The sequence below is a fragment of the Crinia signifera genome, chromosome 4 (genome assembly GCF_055691185.1).
Source record: "Crinia signifera chromosome 4, ASM5569118v1, whole genome shotgun sequence".
Classification (NCBI taxonomy): Eukaryota; Metazoa; Chordata; class Amphibia; order Anura; family Myobatrachidae; genus Crinia; species Crinia signifera.
In genome coordinates this window covers 104,698,366-104,716,706 of record NC_139220.1, presented here as the reverse complement: position 1 = coordinate 104,716,706, position 18,341 = coordinate 104,698,366, and the positions used below count along the sequence as shown (strand labels likewise).

At 42.5% G+C, this 18,341-nt stretch overlaps 1 protein-coding gene across 3 annotated transcripts in view; it reads right to left on the bottom strand.

Annotated features, from left to right (window-relative positions):
• HK3 (hexokinase 3) overlaps nucleotides 1-18,341 on the bottom strand; it is a 91,183-nt gene that overhangs the window by 12,214 nt on the left and 60,628 nt on the right. For 2 of the 3 annotated variants that reach the window (XM_083182130.1, XM_083182132.1), the window contains 7 exons: nucleotides 13,339-13,481; nucleotides 7,188-7,307; nucleotides 6,386-6,481; nucleotides 6,181-6,280; nucleotides 5,919-6,099; nucleotides 3,027-3,182; nucleotides 1,885-2,115 (listed from right to left, as the gene is read on the bottom strand). In XM_083182130.1, coding sequence (XP_083038256.1) covers nucleotides 1,885-2,115; nucleotides 3,027-3,182; nucleotides 5,919-6,099; nucleotides 6,181-6,280; nucleotides 6,386-6,481; nucleotides 7,188-7,307; nucleotides 13,339-13,481 — 1,027 coding nt within the window. Of the gene's footprint in view, nucleotides 1-1,884; nucleotides 2,116-3,026; nucleotides 3,183-5,918; nucleotides 6,100-6,180; nucleotides 6,281-6,385; nucleotides 6,482-7,187; nucleotides 7,308-13,338; nucleotides 13,482-18,207; nucleotides 18,303-18,341 lie in introns of those variants that run through there. The other variant, XM_083182131.1, reaches the window with a different exon arrangement.

Here is an 18,341-nt window from a genome sequence, read left to right as displayed (position 1 = left end):
ATGTTCTAAGCTGTATATTAATAAAAGGCATACGTATGAATTACAACCCACCAAAATGGCTGTTGAGGCTACTATGGAGCGTATGCAGAGCCATCTTGAGATTGTGGGCGGGCTCCACTAAAAACTTTGTTGATGCATCCCGCTACACATTGCCTAGGTTTCGCATACATACTAATTGCATAAGCACCAACTTATGTGATAAGTGACCTGAAAGGACAGCTCTTCCCGTATGAGCTGTTTATCAATGAGCTCACGTCACTGGATGTGTAGAGTGACACAGTGGTAGATACTGTAGACTACACTTAGAGCAAACGAGGCCCTTGTTTACCTACTAAATAACTCCACTGGTTAAATAACCGAGCTGTTCATAGTTGCAATTCATCTGCTGGGGTGTACAGAAACTCTGCTGTATCCTAAAGCCGGCACATATTTCCAACATGTGCATGCTCTTACCTTTGGAAAACCGACTGGGAGGATTAATTAGAAATTAAGAATGTCAGCTTCCATTGCTAAATGCCAGCGAGAGTTAAGAGAAAAGGGGAAGCCCATATAAGGGCAGTTTGTGAATGTCAGTAAATGCATAGGAATATGTAACATCACTGAAATGTGGTAGTGTTAAGGAAACTCTTTCCTTGCAACCCATTAAAGAATAGTGAAGTCACAATGCTATGGAACAGGTTTACCATACAAATGTGTCCTCTTACATCTTCACTCACGCCATGCCATTCCGGCATCTAGTTAAAGGCATATACAATCTTGTGTCCCCTTCAATGGTATATAGTATGTGCACTTATTAACATCATGGTGAGCAAGAGGTAATATATGTAGCAATTAGTGGCAATGCCCACTCTCGCATTGCATAGAAATTAACGGTGGTTTAAGTGCAGACCATGCAATGAACAAAGCAGCAGCAGGGGGGTGGCTTGGTCTCCCTGGCCTTAATAGGACTCGAACCACAGTGGAATGCTATGTACGAGTTTCCCAATGCAGTCCTCAAAGCAACCTAATAGCCAAGATTTATAAGATATTCAAGGCTCAGCACAGATGGTTAAATCAAATTGACTGAGGCAATAATTAATTCACCTGTAGCCAAGCATGGATATACTTGAAACTTGGACTGTTCATGTGCTTTGCGGACGCACATGTGAATCTCTGCTTTATGTTCAGCATTAACCAGGCCAATAACCCAGTGAGCGAGATGCTGCACAGGCTGAGCAGAACCTGAGCTGCAATAAATGAGATGTTGCCCGAGTCTTGTACTGTAATTCAATATTCACACCAATTGACAGTATCTAATACTCAATTAATACAATGATCAGTCCTGTAGGTGCGACAAAAACAGCAGATACTTTGTGCCAAGATTTATAGTGTACTACAGCTTAATTTATTGCATAGTACAATGGGAATTAATAAGGGCCTGTTCATGAAGCGCATGGTCTAAGATGCAAAAATATCTGCTACAAAAATCCTTTGGTTGTGGCGTTGATGGTGTCAATGCGATTACATTGGGACTATAGGTCCCAGCCAGCCAAAACCAGCAGTTCGGCACTTTGAGAACTGCAAGTACCAGGACGTCTTGACAATAATGGGCTACTGGCACCTATACTACCTCTATGAAGAGAAGATGAACTATAAAAATAAGACACCAAATTACTTTATCCATTATTACATACTCACCTAGTCCTTGGTGGTGCTCGGTCCCCTTGTCAAAGTAGAATAAGGTCTTCAGAAATCAATACACCACCGAATCCCTGGACACATTGTACTACCGCAGCGCTAATGACCATTCAGCACATTGTTCTCTCATCTAATCAGTGGGCGGCGGAACAGTAACTATATTGGCTGTGTGATGCATGCACAGTGCAGGAAAAGCGACAATCTTACTTGGGGTTTGTTTTGTACACATATCCATCTACTCCCACTGTGATTCTGCCCACTGGGTCTGGTCTGTTTTTGATGCGGTTGGCCACTGCAGCAAGTCCAGCGGCGCACAGCTTGGCAGACCTCATAAGCACAGCATTGCATACGCTCTTCACAGTCGCGCAGTCCTGATCACTTGGAGTTAGTCCCAAAGAGGTCAACACACTTTTAGTTTTCTCCAAACCAAAAGGTTCACTGTACAAGAGAACATAAATAAGAATACATCAAGAAGGAAGCTAGATCTCATGTCCCACTAGCCCAAATACCATCTCTCTCACAGGAGGAAAATTACTAAGATGGGAGATCTATTTCACATGCTATGTTGCTATGGCTAACTAATCAGAATCTACATATTTATCTGATTTGTTGCCCACAGCAACATCCCATATGATATAGATCTCCCATCTTAATAAATGTCCCGCAGAGTTTCCATGCTTTTTGCAGCGCCCCATTACTGCCATGCCCTCTTTCCTCCCTAATATGCCTGCATAACTCCAATATCCTCCTGATAATTTGACTGATTAGACCCTCTCTCCTCATTTTCCAACATGGGACTACCAAGGCCACTGCCCCACTACCAATGTCTCTATCGGACAGGGTCATCTATGTCATTGGCTAGTTTTTGTACTAGGCTTATGTGGAATTCTTCTGTCTGGACATTAAGCTTCGCCAAAACTGCATCCCTCCCTTTTATTCTGTGTCACTGCAATGCTCATGTCTTGCATTTTGTCTTTCTGGGATTTGGTTGGAAATGGAACACTATTTATTCATTTTTATACTTTATAATGGGAGTTACCATGCAGATTAGGCAGTATGGCTTGCCGTTTGGTCATTAATTACAACCACGCACTCGATTATGATTGTATAATTTTCCTGTAGTTCTGTAAAGCACTGCAAAATCTGTAGAGACGTAAATAATCTTTGAGGATGACAGATCAATATAAAGCTTACAGTGGATACTATAGAACCATGCACAGTCCATAAATAACCATTGCGCTCACACATTCTACAATGTTTGTAGGTTACATATTGATTAATAGGGAACAATTAAGAAGCAGTTTAGTTTGCATTCTATAACTAAATGTAAGTTACGTAAAAACACTCACTTCTCAATTTCTAAGACATCCTTTGTCCCGATTGATCCTTTAGTGTCCAATTGCGATGTCTTGACACCTCCAAACAGAAGACCTTTATTGGTAAGCTCCAGGAGTACGTAACGTACAATCTCACCCATGTACATTCCACTAGTCATCTTTTCAAATCTGTATGGAAAGGTGGAATATATATGTAATTAGAAAGGTTTCACACATATATTGGTATATTAAAAAAAAGCATGTTTAGAATGTATTCATATACTGTACTGTACTTAGGTCTGCATAAGGTGTTTATTCAAAATAAAATTATTATTTTAGATAGAGAATACATGTATTTTGCATACATGACCTTAGTAACCTAATTTTAAGTTACAGGGACATCCCTGCATGAATAACCAGTTCCCCATATATTGTGTAGATGTCTAGCAGATGGATTGTAGAAAAAAAATTAATAAAAAAACTTGACAAAAACCACACTTCAAGTGTCTACATATTTGGGCCACCTGAGCTTACTGCAGACACAAGACTAATAATTATATTAATTTTGCACAATTGCAGTAAAACTATGTCCCTCCTCACCACTGTTATTTTAGATAATTCTACAAAAAGCAACTTACTCCAAATCTTTAATAAAAAAAGTATTTTTTATTTATTATAGTAGCGTTTCTTAAATTAGTTAGGCACCCTTGCTTAAAGTCATTAAACAGGTGGCTTTGTCCAATACTTTGCTTCTCTGTTTGACCACCGGCATAATTACAATCTCATTTAAGGTTAACACAGAGAAGTTCCATAATGGTAAAGTTAGCAGACACTGAAGTTCTGAAATACTTAGATCCTTTTACTTTAGCTAATTGGAGATCAGTGCTGTATAGCAAAAGGTACAAAATGGGAGCTTGGAACATAATTAGCTCTTAGATGTTCAAAGACTGTATGGTGTATTATGTTCTACATTTGAAGATAGAGATTTTTAATTTTAAAAAGCTCCTGCCAGTTCTCTTGAGTTGACAGTGTAAAGAAATTTATATATATATATATATATATATATATATATATATATATATATATATATATATATATATATATATATATATATATATATATATATATATATATATATATATATATATATATATATATATATATATATATATATATATTTTAAGTAGGTGTGGCACTCAGCTTTCTCATCCAAATAAGGAAATGACGACAGGACCAAGTCGACGTGTCGTGTCAACGTTTCAGTGCTTTTATTTGTACACCATCATCAGGATCCTGATGATAGTGCACAAATAAAAGCAATGAAACGTTGACACGTCGACTTGATTCATCTTATTTGCATTGTTATGTAACCAGGACACACAAGGAGCTTCCAATGATTAAAATGATATGCAGCATGCCTATATTCTGTGTGCGACTGTGGCTGTACCTGCATATGGAGTGCTATGTTACAGTGATTTCTATGAATACACTATTTCATATGCAGATACAGCCTCACTCACACACAGAATATAGGAGTGCTGCATATCATTTTAATCAGCAGAAGCTGCTGGTGCCCCTAGGCATTCCAAATGCCCTAGGCAGTTGCATAGTCTGCCTATACCTAAGGCCGGCTCTGCATATATGCATATATATATATATATATATATATATATATATATATATATATATATATATATATATATATATATATATATATATATATATATATATATATATATACACATATACACACGTTATATTTTGTAGCTAATTTACATTACCGATGTTTCTGTATTATAATGGGAAAAGAACAAGATAACATGCTTTAACAACCAAGGCAGATCTGTCTTCTGTTCAAAACACAAGAAAATATTGTGTAGTAGTTGAGCATTAGATTAGGGATTACCAAACATAGTCCTCATGTTATAACAAAATACATGCTTGAGCACAGATGGATAAATAAAAAAATAACTGAAGTACTAATGAAGTCACCTGTGCTCAAGTATGGCTATACTTTCAGTCCAGACTGTTTTTGTGCCTTAAGCCCCGTACACACGGGGGAGATATATTGCTCAGCCATATACAGTATGGCTGAGCAATATATTGCTCAGTTTCTCCTTTTCATCAGCGACCAGAGATGGTCGCTGATGGGAACCTCTGCCGGCGGTGCCGCAGTGGTAATCAGCTGATCGCAGGAGCAAGCTCCTGCAACCAGCGATTAGAATGGGGCTGAGAACGGGAGCGCGCACCCGACGACTTATCGCCAGGGCACACTCCCATCACTGGCAATATTTCCAGCGATTTCAGCCCCTATCGCCCCCGTGTGTACACAGCTTTGGAGTCAGTGGTAAGGAACCCCTGCCATAGAACATAGATGTGTATTTTATACCCTATAAGCCAAGCCCTGCCAGCTACACAACTATATGCTTAGAAGGCACTAAAAACCAGAACAGCTTTCTCCCATATACTGTAATTACTTGATAATGCAATTCTAGGATTATTTGAATGGGCTCAAAACTACTAACTTAATTTAGTGAAAAACGGTTTGTGTGTGTGTGGGGGGGGGGGGGGGCTAAAGGCACCCCATCCCTGATCTGACACTTCTAGGGGATTTTATTTCCTTCTTTATCTGCAGTCCAGAAAAATAAATCCCTGAAAAAGGTGACCCTTTTCCAAAATCACGAAGACACAAACTCACAGCCGTCCATCACAGATTATATTTTGGTATAAAAACATGTTTTACCATGAGGAATTATCTCCATTACTTTTTTAAATTTTAAAGATTTGCACATTTATTTATTTTTTTTTAAAAGGTGAAATGGACGTTTTGAGGAACAAACAGCAAAATACTGCAAATAACTTATGTAAATGGAACAACCACTTATTGTGCTGCACAAATGAGAATGAAATTTAGGCTACACGTACCGTTGCTTTCCAGGTAAACTGGATGCTTGATCTACTTGAGCGTCATAAGCAGTCTCAATATTTAATGCTCCATCATCGCCAAGTGCTCCCCACTCCATGCTAACGCACATTGTACCTTCATCTCCCTCTACAGACTCCACGTTACCCATCTCTTCCATATAACATACATTGGTGCCAGTATCTGAGGATAGACAATAGGACAACTTGGTACAATGGATTTAGTGCTGCTAAAATGGAATTAAGCGCACCCCATAGAACTCACCAATAATAAAGCCAACTTCACAGCTGTGATCTTCATAGCCGCAACTCATCATAGTCCCAACAGTATCATTGACAATGGCAAGTACATCAACTTTATAGTCCTGTAGGAAGAACAAGATTTTACATGTTCTAGCATGGTTATAGTGGGATGTGTGAACTAGTACCACAAGTCAATTATTAATCAGGCAAGTGTGGCCAAAACTCACTCCACATCTCTGAATGGCATCCTTCAACAACTGAACCACATCATGTCCTTCTACACCAGAGCAGCGAAATCCCTTTGTCCAAGAAATAAGTACACTCTGTGGGAAGAGAATTGATTGGGCACAGGGTTACATCAGCTACACACTATTGTTCTAAAGTAAAAGGTATATGTGCAAGGGCAGAACTTCCAGGGGTGTAGCGGCTATGGGGCTCACTTCTGGGAGGGTCTGTCCCATGTTTCTTTGAAAGTTTTTTCCCCATTGGACCCTTATTTCCCTGGTAGTGGCACACAATGGCATGGCTAAGACTGTTCACCACCAATAATGACTGTATGGATTGCTATTTTATTTTTTGCTGTAAAAACATTCACATAGATTAGCATATCTTGGGGGGGAAATCACAAGGCTTGGCTATGCTGCAGATGCCATTGCTTAACTAATGCCCAACAAGAACACCAAAGGAAATTTTGACATTGTAACAATTTCAACAACATGAATGTTGAACTTTGGTGACTGCATTTCAAATAAAGTAGGGTTTGCCAGAATACATGCTGGTTTATTCTGAAGAGGTGGGCTTCGGGCCATCTTTACAAAAAGGCTTACATCTAGGGCCTAACATTAAGCTTTTGAGTAAATCAGTCGAGGTAAAAGTTATCTCCACCAGCTGATATACTGGGAACACTCAAACACCAACAAGGAAGATTTCCTCTAAAATGTACACTCAACCTTGTTCAGTACATTATTCTGTGACTGCATGATAGGAGGAGAGGGAAAATAAAGAGTGAACTGAACACTATGATTTTACCTTGTCTAGTTCAGTTTGCTTACAGGGAAATGAGAAGGTGAAACCAAGTGGGAGAACTTCATCCTTCAGGTTCTGTTTTTCAAGAAAAAGACTGAGGCACTCAGCAACATGAACAAATAACTGCAAGGATAGAAAGAGAAGGGGAAACTTTTAAGGTTTGATTGGATGAAATAACAAATTGAGGAAGTGAATGGAGATCAAGTACCGGCCAATCAGCTCCTAATTGCCATGTTACAGGCAGTGTTTGAAAGAGGACTTTCAATTGGTAGCTGTTTGATTGGTACTGTACCTCCATCCAATTTCTCCCTAGAAGGCTGAATACACTTGTACAGAGACTCATTTGCTTTCTTTCAAGCTATTAAGTCTTCAGAAGTCAGTTTACAACAGGACATTCGCAGACCAAAACCCACAACATTTTTTCATCGGGTTCAGTATGATTTACCTACAGCCAAAATCCTGACGTCAAAATACCGGCAAGGTCAAAAAGAAGACATGATTTTTTTGCGCTTGGCACACTATTATAGTGCCCCTCCACTGGGTATGAACAAATGTGTTTCAAAGAAAGAAATCATGAAAAACTCATGACGAATTTTTGACCTATCGACATTTTAAACAGCAGTACTATTGACCATGCCAGCATAATGAATGTAGGCATTTTGATCATCAGATCGAAAGCCTCTCAATCAGGGGCAAACGCAGGATTTTCAGAAGGGGGGGGGGGTTGCCAGAAGGGCGGAGCAAAGCACGGAGATGGACACTTAGGTGACCCAGTATATGCCGGGTCAGTTAAAGTATTATAGATAGACCAAATGTATATATATATATAAATAAATATATACATACTGTACATACATGCATGGGCGTCAACAGCAGTGTAGACCCCTGGGCATAGCAATGCATTGGGGCCCCTACTGTTCCTCCAGCGGTAGGTGTGGGGGTAGCTTTAATGTCCCGCGGGTGGTAGGGAGTATTATATCAACCGCTAAATGTAGGGCCTAGATCAGTAATTTCCACTAATTACCCCTTTACTGCACAGATGGTGGGAGAAGGGGGCATTGGGCTGAATGAAGGGACCCTGATACATAACTTCCAGGGTGGTAGAGGATGTTTAATATGCAGAGGAGGGGTGTATAGTGGAGTGGGCTTATTATTCATAATTTTCTGGTGGGAGGACAGCTTGCTTGACTGCAGATATCTCCAGTTCCCGGAAATAGATTTTAATGGAATTAAAAACTAGAGAATCCCTCCTACCAAATGGTATTGGGTGCAGGACGTGGTCCCCTCAGTCATTTACCCGACGTCGGGATCCCGACTGTCAAAACGCAGACAGCCACCCCCTTTTTTCCCCTCGTGGGAGTCCACGACCCCATAGAGGGTGAAAAGAATAGGTGGCTCGTGTAGCGAGCCACTGTGCCCGCAGCGAGCCCGCAAGGGGCTTTGTTGCGCTTGCCATAATGTCTGAGTCTGGGCAGTCAAGATCCCGACATCGGGCTAATGACTGTCGGGATCCCAACTGTCAGAACCCCATACCACACCCATGGTATTGGGGACTAGGGGATCAGAGTTCAGGAGGCAGAGCAATCCCCCAACGAGAATATAAAATTACATACCAGGTGTGTGGAGCTAGAGCAGTAACCAGCTGCTGGAAGGCTGATATCTCTGGTTCTGGGAACAGTAGAGACAAGCTACTAGTGTCCATCAAAGGAGGAGAGTCCCAGCTTTTGGAATATACTTTACCCTCAGAAAAACAGTCAGACAGAACCTGAAATATCTGACTGGGAAGCACAATTAACAGGCTTGGATGGGGACCACTGCTTTGAAGTGAGATATCTCTGGTTCCCAAGGGACGATTTTTAAAATTCTTGTACCCTTGGAAAAAGAGGGGATCCTCACCTTTCAGCCTAGAGCCTTTAGACTCCTGGTAGGGTTTCTGGGTACTCAGAACCCCCCCCCCCTGTGTGCGCCACTGTATAAAAAAAAAAGTCTGAGCAATATTCAATTATGCTATGCCCACACACTGACCAATCATTCTGATCATGCCAGCATTTGGTACGCTACACTATTATCGTTCCCCACCAGGTGAGGCAATAGATTCACATGCTAAGAGAGCATCACCCAATCTGGCCATGAAGGATCACCAAAAAAAAAAAAAAGAAAGTACCCAGCACCTGGTCAGTTACATTTATTGAAAGCTATACTTTTTAAATAATCGTATAGATATATATATATCTCTTACTAGCGTGACAAATATACAGAATTTTCTCTCCCCTCCCCCCCCCTTCAAATTGGCCTCTAGTTGTAAATCTAGTGAAGTACAGATCAAATGATCAGATTATATCATCAAGAGGGTACACAAACTGTTTATAATACACGATAGACCCAGAGGCGTAACAATAGCGACACAGACCTGGCGTGTGGGCAATTGTTACGCTGCCGCCACATCTGCTGTGACCGGGAGTCGGGACCCAAAGATTTACTAGCATGCGTCCCGGTGCTCCTCCTGGCTGGCTCCTTATGAAAAATGTCCCTCACAAAATGGCCAGCACCTTACAGCAGACAGTTTGAGGATGCTAGAGGAGGAGGTGAACATGCAATAGGTTGACAAGGCAAAACGTCAACACATGAAAAGGTCAACATGAGTCATTTTTTGTCGACATGGACTCCCAGTTAGTGTAGAGCATACCCTTGCCATGATTCAGGCAAGTTTGAAAAAGTCCATCCGTCCGTCCCCGCCCCCCCCCCCCCCCCCCAAAAAAAGGAAGTTCAAAACTTGTCATCCTTTTCATTTGTTTGTCAACATTTTGTCAAGGTCTACCCATTACATGTCGACTTAACGGTTTACTTAGAAACTGTAGACCTTTTAACCATTTCCCAGTAAGATTAATATTATGGAAAAAAAAAAAAAACAATATTTAGAAAAATTTACTGCTGTTCAAGTTAACATTTTCACATCCTATATAACATACCTCTCAACATGACCCTTTCCAGGAGGGACATAATGCTCTGTTTCTGAACATCCCTCTTAATGTATGATTACCATCACCTGTGTTGAAGCACCTTATCAATTAACCTGGTGATGGCAATCATACATTAAGAGGTCCAAAAACAGTGCATTGTGTCCCTCCTGGAGAGGGTCATGTTGGGAAGTATGATGTAATAAGAGGCAAAATACTGCCTCACCTTTATGGTAGTGAACTATTTTTAAATTATTTATAGTTTCTTATATAGTGCAGCACATTCTGTTGCGCTTTACAATTGTAGACAGGGATAAAACAAACTGGGTAACAACAGACAGACTTGGAGGTAAGAGGGCCCTACTGCAAGCTTACAATCTATAGGGACAGTGGAGGGAATTTAAGTGTTTTGCCACTAGATGGCACCCAACAGAGAAATTAAAGTGCTGCATCATACTGCCATGCACAACCACTGATACGGACATTACTGATAGCTTACATTACGGATGGCCATTGTTGCCAATTGTGCAACTGGCCATCGAGAGTGATAAACTATACAATGGATGACCATCGATTTTTTTTACAGAACAATGGTCATCCATTGTGTTTGATTGATTGGCCTGTGGGCCAATCAAAACACAGGGTGGGGCTTTGCAGGTGAAATCAGTGAAAAACACAGCAAAGCATAATTTTGCTGTTCCATCGATCGAGGGAAACCATCTGGTTCTCCCCCATGGCGAAAGTATTTGACATCAGCCATGAACCATTAATGATTTTGAATCATCGATGGTCATCCCTAGCTTGTATTATCATTTTGATGGGCTGGGAACTAGTACAGTATGCCAATAATCTGCCACACCTTGCATGCAGTGAATGCATAGGCGTGCACACAGAGGGCAGTATTCAATGTGGATTTTGGCGATGTGCAGCGAATCCTGTTTAGGATTCGCTGCACATTCGCCACTGGTCGCCGCGTTCCGGAGCCTCGCCGGCTCCGGTATTCAACGAGTCAGGGGCTCGCTGCCCCTGACCGGCGAATTTGAGCTCCTGCGGCGGACGCCGCAGGGAGCCTGAGGACGGTGGCAGGCAGGGAGATGGAAGTCTCCCTGCCTGCCCCAGAACGTTTGTGGGGGGGAGGTGGGCTCCCCGGGTGCCAGGCAGCACAGGCTGCCTGCAGGGGACCGGGTATATTCACTACACCCGATCATGCATATGTAATGATCGGGTGAAGTGAATATATGAATATCTAATGAGCGGCTCGGCTCCGGCCCCCTGCTGGCTGGTCTGTGTAAAATAAAAATATATTTTTTTAAATTAAATATATATTCATGTGCTTACAGCACATGAATAAAAATAGCATGCCCCTCCTCAGAATAAAATTCCTGATTTTTTTACACCAAATGTAAAAAACAAAACACTTTATTTTAAAAGTTCACATTCCACTTCACCATAAAAAGATAGCGATTGCTACTCGGTGAATCATGGCGAAAAAAACCTTGAAATGTATTCGCCATCTGGTCATTGAATAGGGTGATTCACCGTTTTTGTCAAAAATTTGCCTTACAGCACAAAATCGCCATAAAAACATGGCGAATCAGCCTCATTGAATACCGCCCAGAGTGTTAGGGGTGCAGAGGCACCCCCTTATGCTGCGCCGGCCCTTAAACACCTCCCTGCCTCTAGCAATTAGCAATACCTTTTACCAAAGACTTTTGCTTTTTAGAACTGTATTCTATTAATGTTTTGCATTGTTAATTGTACTAGACCATTGTCATATCACTACATACCTGTGTAATCCATATATGTTTTTTACTTTTATTTGAATGAACTGTTACATAGAGTAATAAGAAGATTAAAAACGGACTGAAATAAGCAGGAGATTATATCGTGGCTGAGAGACTTTTATATTGTAGTGAGTGCCAATAGATGATGGTAGACACGTCTGATTGGTGGTGTTAGACAAACCCAATGGGTGTTAGACATGCACAATTGGTGGTGCACCCCCCTAATAAAAATGTGCTGCGCACGCCTATGAGTGAGACCACACACACAGAAAACCCCGCCCATTTAACAGGTACTTGTTCCCCAATGGTACTGATCACTGCTGTTGTTGAATAAATAAATACTAAGGACAACTTGGGCTGGTATATTATGCCTATGCATGGTAAGACTTTAAATGAAGATTGTAACAAAATACAAAAATAAATAAATGAAAAAGGGGTGAGGAGAATTATTCTCAAGTAGAGATTTTTAGGAAGACCCCTGTATTTGCACAAAAATGATCAACTCTTAAGAGCCATACACACTAGAAGATTATCTTTCCAATCTGGCTGGTTGGAATGAAAATCTGGACATTTTTGGGAACAAATGGCAATAGACCATTTGCCCCAAACATGGAAAAAATTGGTTCATTTAGGGCCCATACACACTAGAACTGGGGTAGCAAACTCCAGTCCTCAAAAGCTACCAACCGTTAATGTTTTCCATGTCTCCTCACAGAGGGGCAGATTTATTAAGCTCAGTAAAGTGATAGTGTCTGGATTTTACCACCGGCCAATCAGCTCCTAACTGTGATGTTACAGGCTGTTGGTTTGAAAAATTACAGTTAGGAGCTGATTGGCCAGTGATGAAGCCAGACACTATCACTTAACCAAGCTTAATAAACCTGCCCCAGAATCACAAGTGAAGTAATTAGCTCCACCTGTGGATCTTTTAATATGTGTCAGTCAGTAATGAGTACAACTTTGCAGCAGCTAGGTGGTCTGGAAAATGAAAACGGTTGGTAGCTCTCGAGGACCGAAAGATATTGGTCAACAATTTCCCTTAAGCTGATCATGAAAGATTTTGTGCATCCACACTGAAAGACGGGTGCAAATGGCCTGAGCAATATTGGCAGATTGACCTGCATGTCCAGAAAACAAGATTGATGCCAATATCTTCTAGTGTGTATGGGCCTTTATGCAAATTATTGCTTTTGTCCATTTTCCAAATGGTCAATTGTAATTTGTACCCAGAAATTTCCAGATTTTCATTCCAACCTACCAGATTGGAAATATAATTTTCTGCTGCTTAAGTGAGAAAACCATAAATAATTACATTACATTACATATTGCATCAGGAATAGGTGAAAAACATAGCAGTCCATTTTAGTTCCACAGTGAATTTTTTTTTTTTTTAAAGCCCTACTTAAAATGTACCTGTTTTCCTTCCCCGGTCACTACGGTCCCAGGAATGTCATATACTTCACTGTCCATTTCTACTCCCCTAGAGCCGTCCAATTTCACCTTGATGATACGGATATTAGCACCTCCAAGATCAAGAGCCAAGAAAACACCACGTTCTGTAACAAAAACAAGCTAATAAAAAAAATCCTAGGAGCAAAATCTATCACAGACTACAAGAGATTGTGGGGTATATGTATGAAGCAGTGATAAGGGAGGAGGAGAAATGAGCCGGGGAAGTGCCCATGGCAACCAATCAGCACTGAAGTAACATCTATAATTTGCATAATATAAAATTATACAGAGCAGCTGATTGGTTGCCAAGGGCCACTTCTCCTCCCTTATCACTGCTTCATACATCTGCCCCTGTGAGAGATAAAGTACTAACCAATAAGCTTCTAATTTACATTATGCAAGTTGTGATTGAAAAATTACAACTAAGGGCTGTTTTGGGTGCTAATCTGTCTCTCACAATTTTATCGCTTACCAAACTTTAATAAATACCCCTCTAAAACGTACTTAATGGACAAAATTATTCATTATTTCACAAAGTTTAACTGGCCCTTACATCATTGGATGGTTTCCATGCGTACATACCATGAATTTGTGTCTGCCTCTTATCCTTAAGCCATGTACACACGGCTGCAATAGGGGCTGATATCACTGGGAATATGGTCGCTGGCGACCATATTGCCAGTGATAGGAGTGTGCCGCGGTGATAAATCGATAAAACGCTGGGTGAGTGCTCCTATTTTAAGCCCCCTTCTAATCGCTGGTCGCAGGAGCTTGCTCCTGCGACCAGCTGATTACCTCTGCGGCACCGCCGGCAGAGGTTCCCTTTCATCAGCGACCATTTCTGGTCGCTTGATGAAAAGGAGACACTGAGCAACATATTGCTCAGCAATATATGTCCCCTGTGTGAACGCACCTATAGTTTTTGCATGTATCAATTTGCATACCTCCCAATATGACCTCTTCAGGAGGGACAGAATGCTAATTTCCTGGACTTCCCCCTTAATTTCTGATTGCTATCACCTGTGTTGAAGCACTTTTCTTATGGAAGTCCAGAAACAGAGCATTGTGTCCCTCTGGAATGGGTCATGTTGGGAGGTATGGACCCAGGTTGGGAATGCCTGCCCTGGAGTATCCCAGATTTTTACAAAATAAACTTTCACATACAGTAGATGTACACTTGCTCCATAATGGTTCTGACATAGGGTCAGATGTATTATAGCAACACTTCCTGCTTCGCCTCATTACCGATCAGTGGCTGATTAAAACAAGATGAAATGCAGGCTTCAAGTCAGCAGCCGCAGAACCTGTGTAAATCATACTGTAGGTGTCTCAGTTTAAAGGGATAATATGGTAAAGAAAGCCCATGTATAGGGGTCCCTGATTGCCTTATTTTCATTCCTAACATACTGCAACTTAAGGTGTGTACAAAAAAGTCCCTACACATCACCCCGTGTGTATGGGGCTTAAAGGTGCCCACACACGCACCGATCCCGGCGGTGCGATGCTATGCGATGGGGCAGAGCCGGCCCTAGCCTAAATGACGCCCTAGGCAAGATTTTGGCTGGTGCCCCCTAGCACTGCGACTAGTTCCACCTCTGACCCTGCTCCCCTTTCCCAGCACCATCAACCCTCATCATAGCAGTCATCATTTCGGTGCTCCTACACGCAATATTTTAACCACTTAAGTGGTATGCCCGGAGATTTTCCGGGCTCAGCTGCGCTGCCACAGCTGGCTGTCCCGGAAAATCTCCGGGCATACCACTATGTACTGTAGGTGCGCGCCAGTGGTGTCTCCATCGGAGCACCACTGGCGCACTACCTTAGGGGTGCCCCCCCCCCCCTCGGTCAGCCTCTCCCCACCCCTCTTGTTGCCCCCCGGGTCCCTCTGCTCCGGCGTACACGGCGATCGTACGCCGGAGCTTCCCCACCGCCGGCCGCCAATCATCTGACCTGTAGTGACGTCGGCGGCAGGCTCGGGGATGTTCGGGCGGCTCGGGGGAACTCGGGACAGTTCAGTAACCAGAGTCCTCCCGAGCCGCGAACATCCCCCAGCCTGCCGCCGACGTCACTGCAGAATGTGACAGGCGCCGCGGCTGAAGGATGAGATGCTGAGCGGCTGCAGGGAAGCTCCGGCGTACTAACGCCGGAGCAAAAGGGGGACCTTCCAGCTGTCTTGTGGTGGGTTTTGCTGGGGCAGGATAAACCTGCCCTGGTAGGTTTGTCCTGCCCCAGCAAAACCCACCACTCAAGGGGTTAAATAGAAACAGTGCACACATTCGGTGCTCAGCCCAAACAGGGGTGCAACTTTATTCACATTATATCTTGCGATGGTGTCCTTTATTCATGTTACATCACACAGTAGTACCACTTTACCTTATGTACATTACTCCTCACATTATTCACATTATACCCTTAGAAAAAAATCCTGAGAAATATTGTATTTTAAGCACCTCCATGGCCACACTGCAACCCAGCACAAAGCAGTGTGTGCTGGACAGAGGAGAAGAGCTGCAGCTGCTGCTGTCACCTAAGGGGAGGTGGCCCAGGGCCCCCATTGGGCCCTTCCATCAGACTTTGGCCTGGGTAATTTATACCCCCTACCCCTTTCTCTCTGTACCCCTGATAATACCACACAGTAATGCCCCTTACACATGACACACATTATTAATGTCCTTATAACCATAATGCCCCTTACACATTATGCCAACATTTATTAATGCCCTTCATACACATAATGACACACATAATGCCCATTACACATATGTTGCATATTATTAATGCACTAATACACATGACACACATAATGCCTGTTACACATATGTTGCACATTATTAATGCATTTATACATGACACACTTACACATATGCCGAACACTATTGCACAAGCAACCCACCTGCAGATAGCACTCGCACAGCCACTAACACTGTGACCTCTGCTTGGATACAGATGTTTCCTCATACATTTTGACTTAATAAGACATGCAGCTCCTGGCCAGTTCTGCTAACATTTGTTGAAAATTCATCTTATTTGCATTGTTATGACCAGCACACACAAGGAGCTTCCAATGATTAAAATTATATGTGGCATGCCTATATTCTGTGTGCGACTGTGGCTGTACATGCATACGGAATGCTATGTTACAGTGATTTCCATGAATACACTATTTTATGTGCAGATTCAGCCTCACTCACACACAGAATATAGGCATGCTGCATATCATTTTAATCAGCAGAAGCTGCTGATGCCCCTAGGCATTCCAAATGCCCTAGGCAATTGCCTAGTTTGCCTATGCCTAAGGCCGGCTCTGCGATGGGGTGCGCGCTTCCGCGGCACCTCATCGCACAGTACAAAAAGTATGTGCTGCACATACTTTTTGTACTAGCTTTTTATCGCATAGCATCGCATCGCATGCACATCGCATGCACAAGGCATACGATGTGATGCTATGTGTGCTAGTTAAGCACAGAACGCACGCCGGGATCGATGCGTCTGTGGGCACCTTAACAGTGCATGTTTTCCAGATCTCGTCACAGAATCGCAAATTAAATAATTAGAACCACCTGTGGATCTTTTTTAAAAAGTGTGTCATTGAATATACATTTGCTCCAGCAAGGAGATAGGAAAACATGCACTCTTAAGACCTGTGCACACGGGGAGATTTCAGCATGAAACGCCGGTGATATGATCGCTAAGTGACCATATCCCCATGTGTAAAGGAGTACAGGGTGATAGTCGCCGGGAGCACTCTCCCGCGATCAGCCCGGAAGTCATCGCTGGTCACCGGAGCATGCTTATGCTACCAGCATCTTCCTGGCGACCAGCGGCTTCCCTCAGTAGAGTGTCTTGTTTTCACCAACGACCATTGCTGGTCCCTGATGAAAACGGGGCACTCCGCAATTTGGTCTCTGAGCGATATATTGCTCAGCAACCAATCGCTCGATATGTACGGAGCTGTACTGTGTGCAGAAGACTGGATTTGAGAAGCACTGGTTAATTCTATAGTTAACATAGTGCCATCAAATTACAATACATAATGCTTTTCAATCACAAAACATTTGTTTGTTCACATCATATACTAATTAGAATCTGTGTAGTCCAGTTGGCTTTTGCTGCCTGGATAAAAAAAATAATGATATATACACCCTCAACCTATTGCTTGTCGAACTACTTGGTGGAGACCCAATGACCGTATTGTACAGGCTCCACAGTACAAACACCAGCTCCTGTTACACAGGTGTGGCTGCATGTAACATGTACTGTATGTAGCTGAGCTCTTACGCAGCCCATGTGCTAACAGTGACCTCCATGCATTGTGAAATGGGGTGCATTAAATCGGGTGCATTAAAGCAGGTGCAGTCTGATATGGGGGTGCTGTATTGAGTAGTGTCGGGTGATATGAACATTGCAGTATATGCTTGTGACATGGGGTTCAGTAAATTCAATAAACCACTTTGCGCTATATATAATCGCTTTTTATTTTATAGTAGTGCCTTACTATAAAATAAAAAGCAATTATATTGGTAACTGTCTAAATTTCCATTTTTTTTAGATGAGCGCAAAGTGGTTTATTGAATTTACAGGTATCCTTACGAGAGTGGACTTCTTGTCCATTTCTGCAGCACTCCAGAGACCTAGGCACATCCTATTGAGTGTAGACACATTCATTCTATTCTATGGGGATTCAGTAGGCAGGGGGACATGGGGCGCAGGGTGACGGGGTGTAGTAAGCACAGGGCCGGATTAACAATGGGACGGATGGAGTTTCTGCTCCAGGTCTCTCATTGTAAATAGGCCCACAGGACACTGACAGCTTTGCTCCAGCAATCTCACCTTAGCTTAGATCAGTTTCACTGCAGAACTGTCACTGTGCAGGTTGCAGTGTCATCATGTGGTGACCGTGCAGGCAGTGTGGTGGCCGCCCCTCCCTTCAGCTCTCTTTTCCTCTCCAGGGTCCTCAGCCTGGC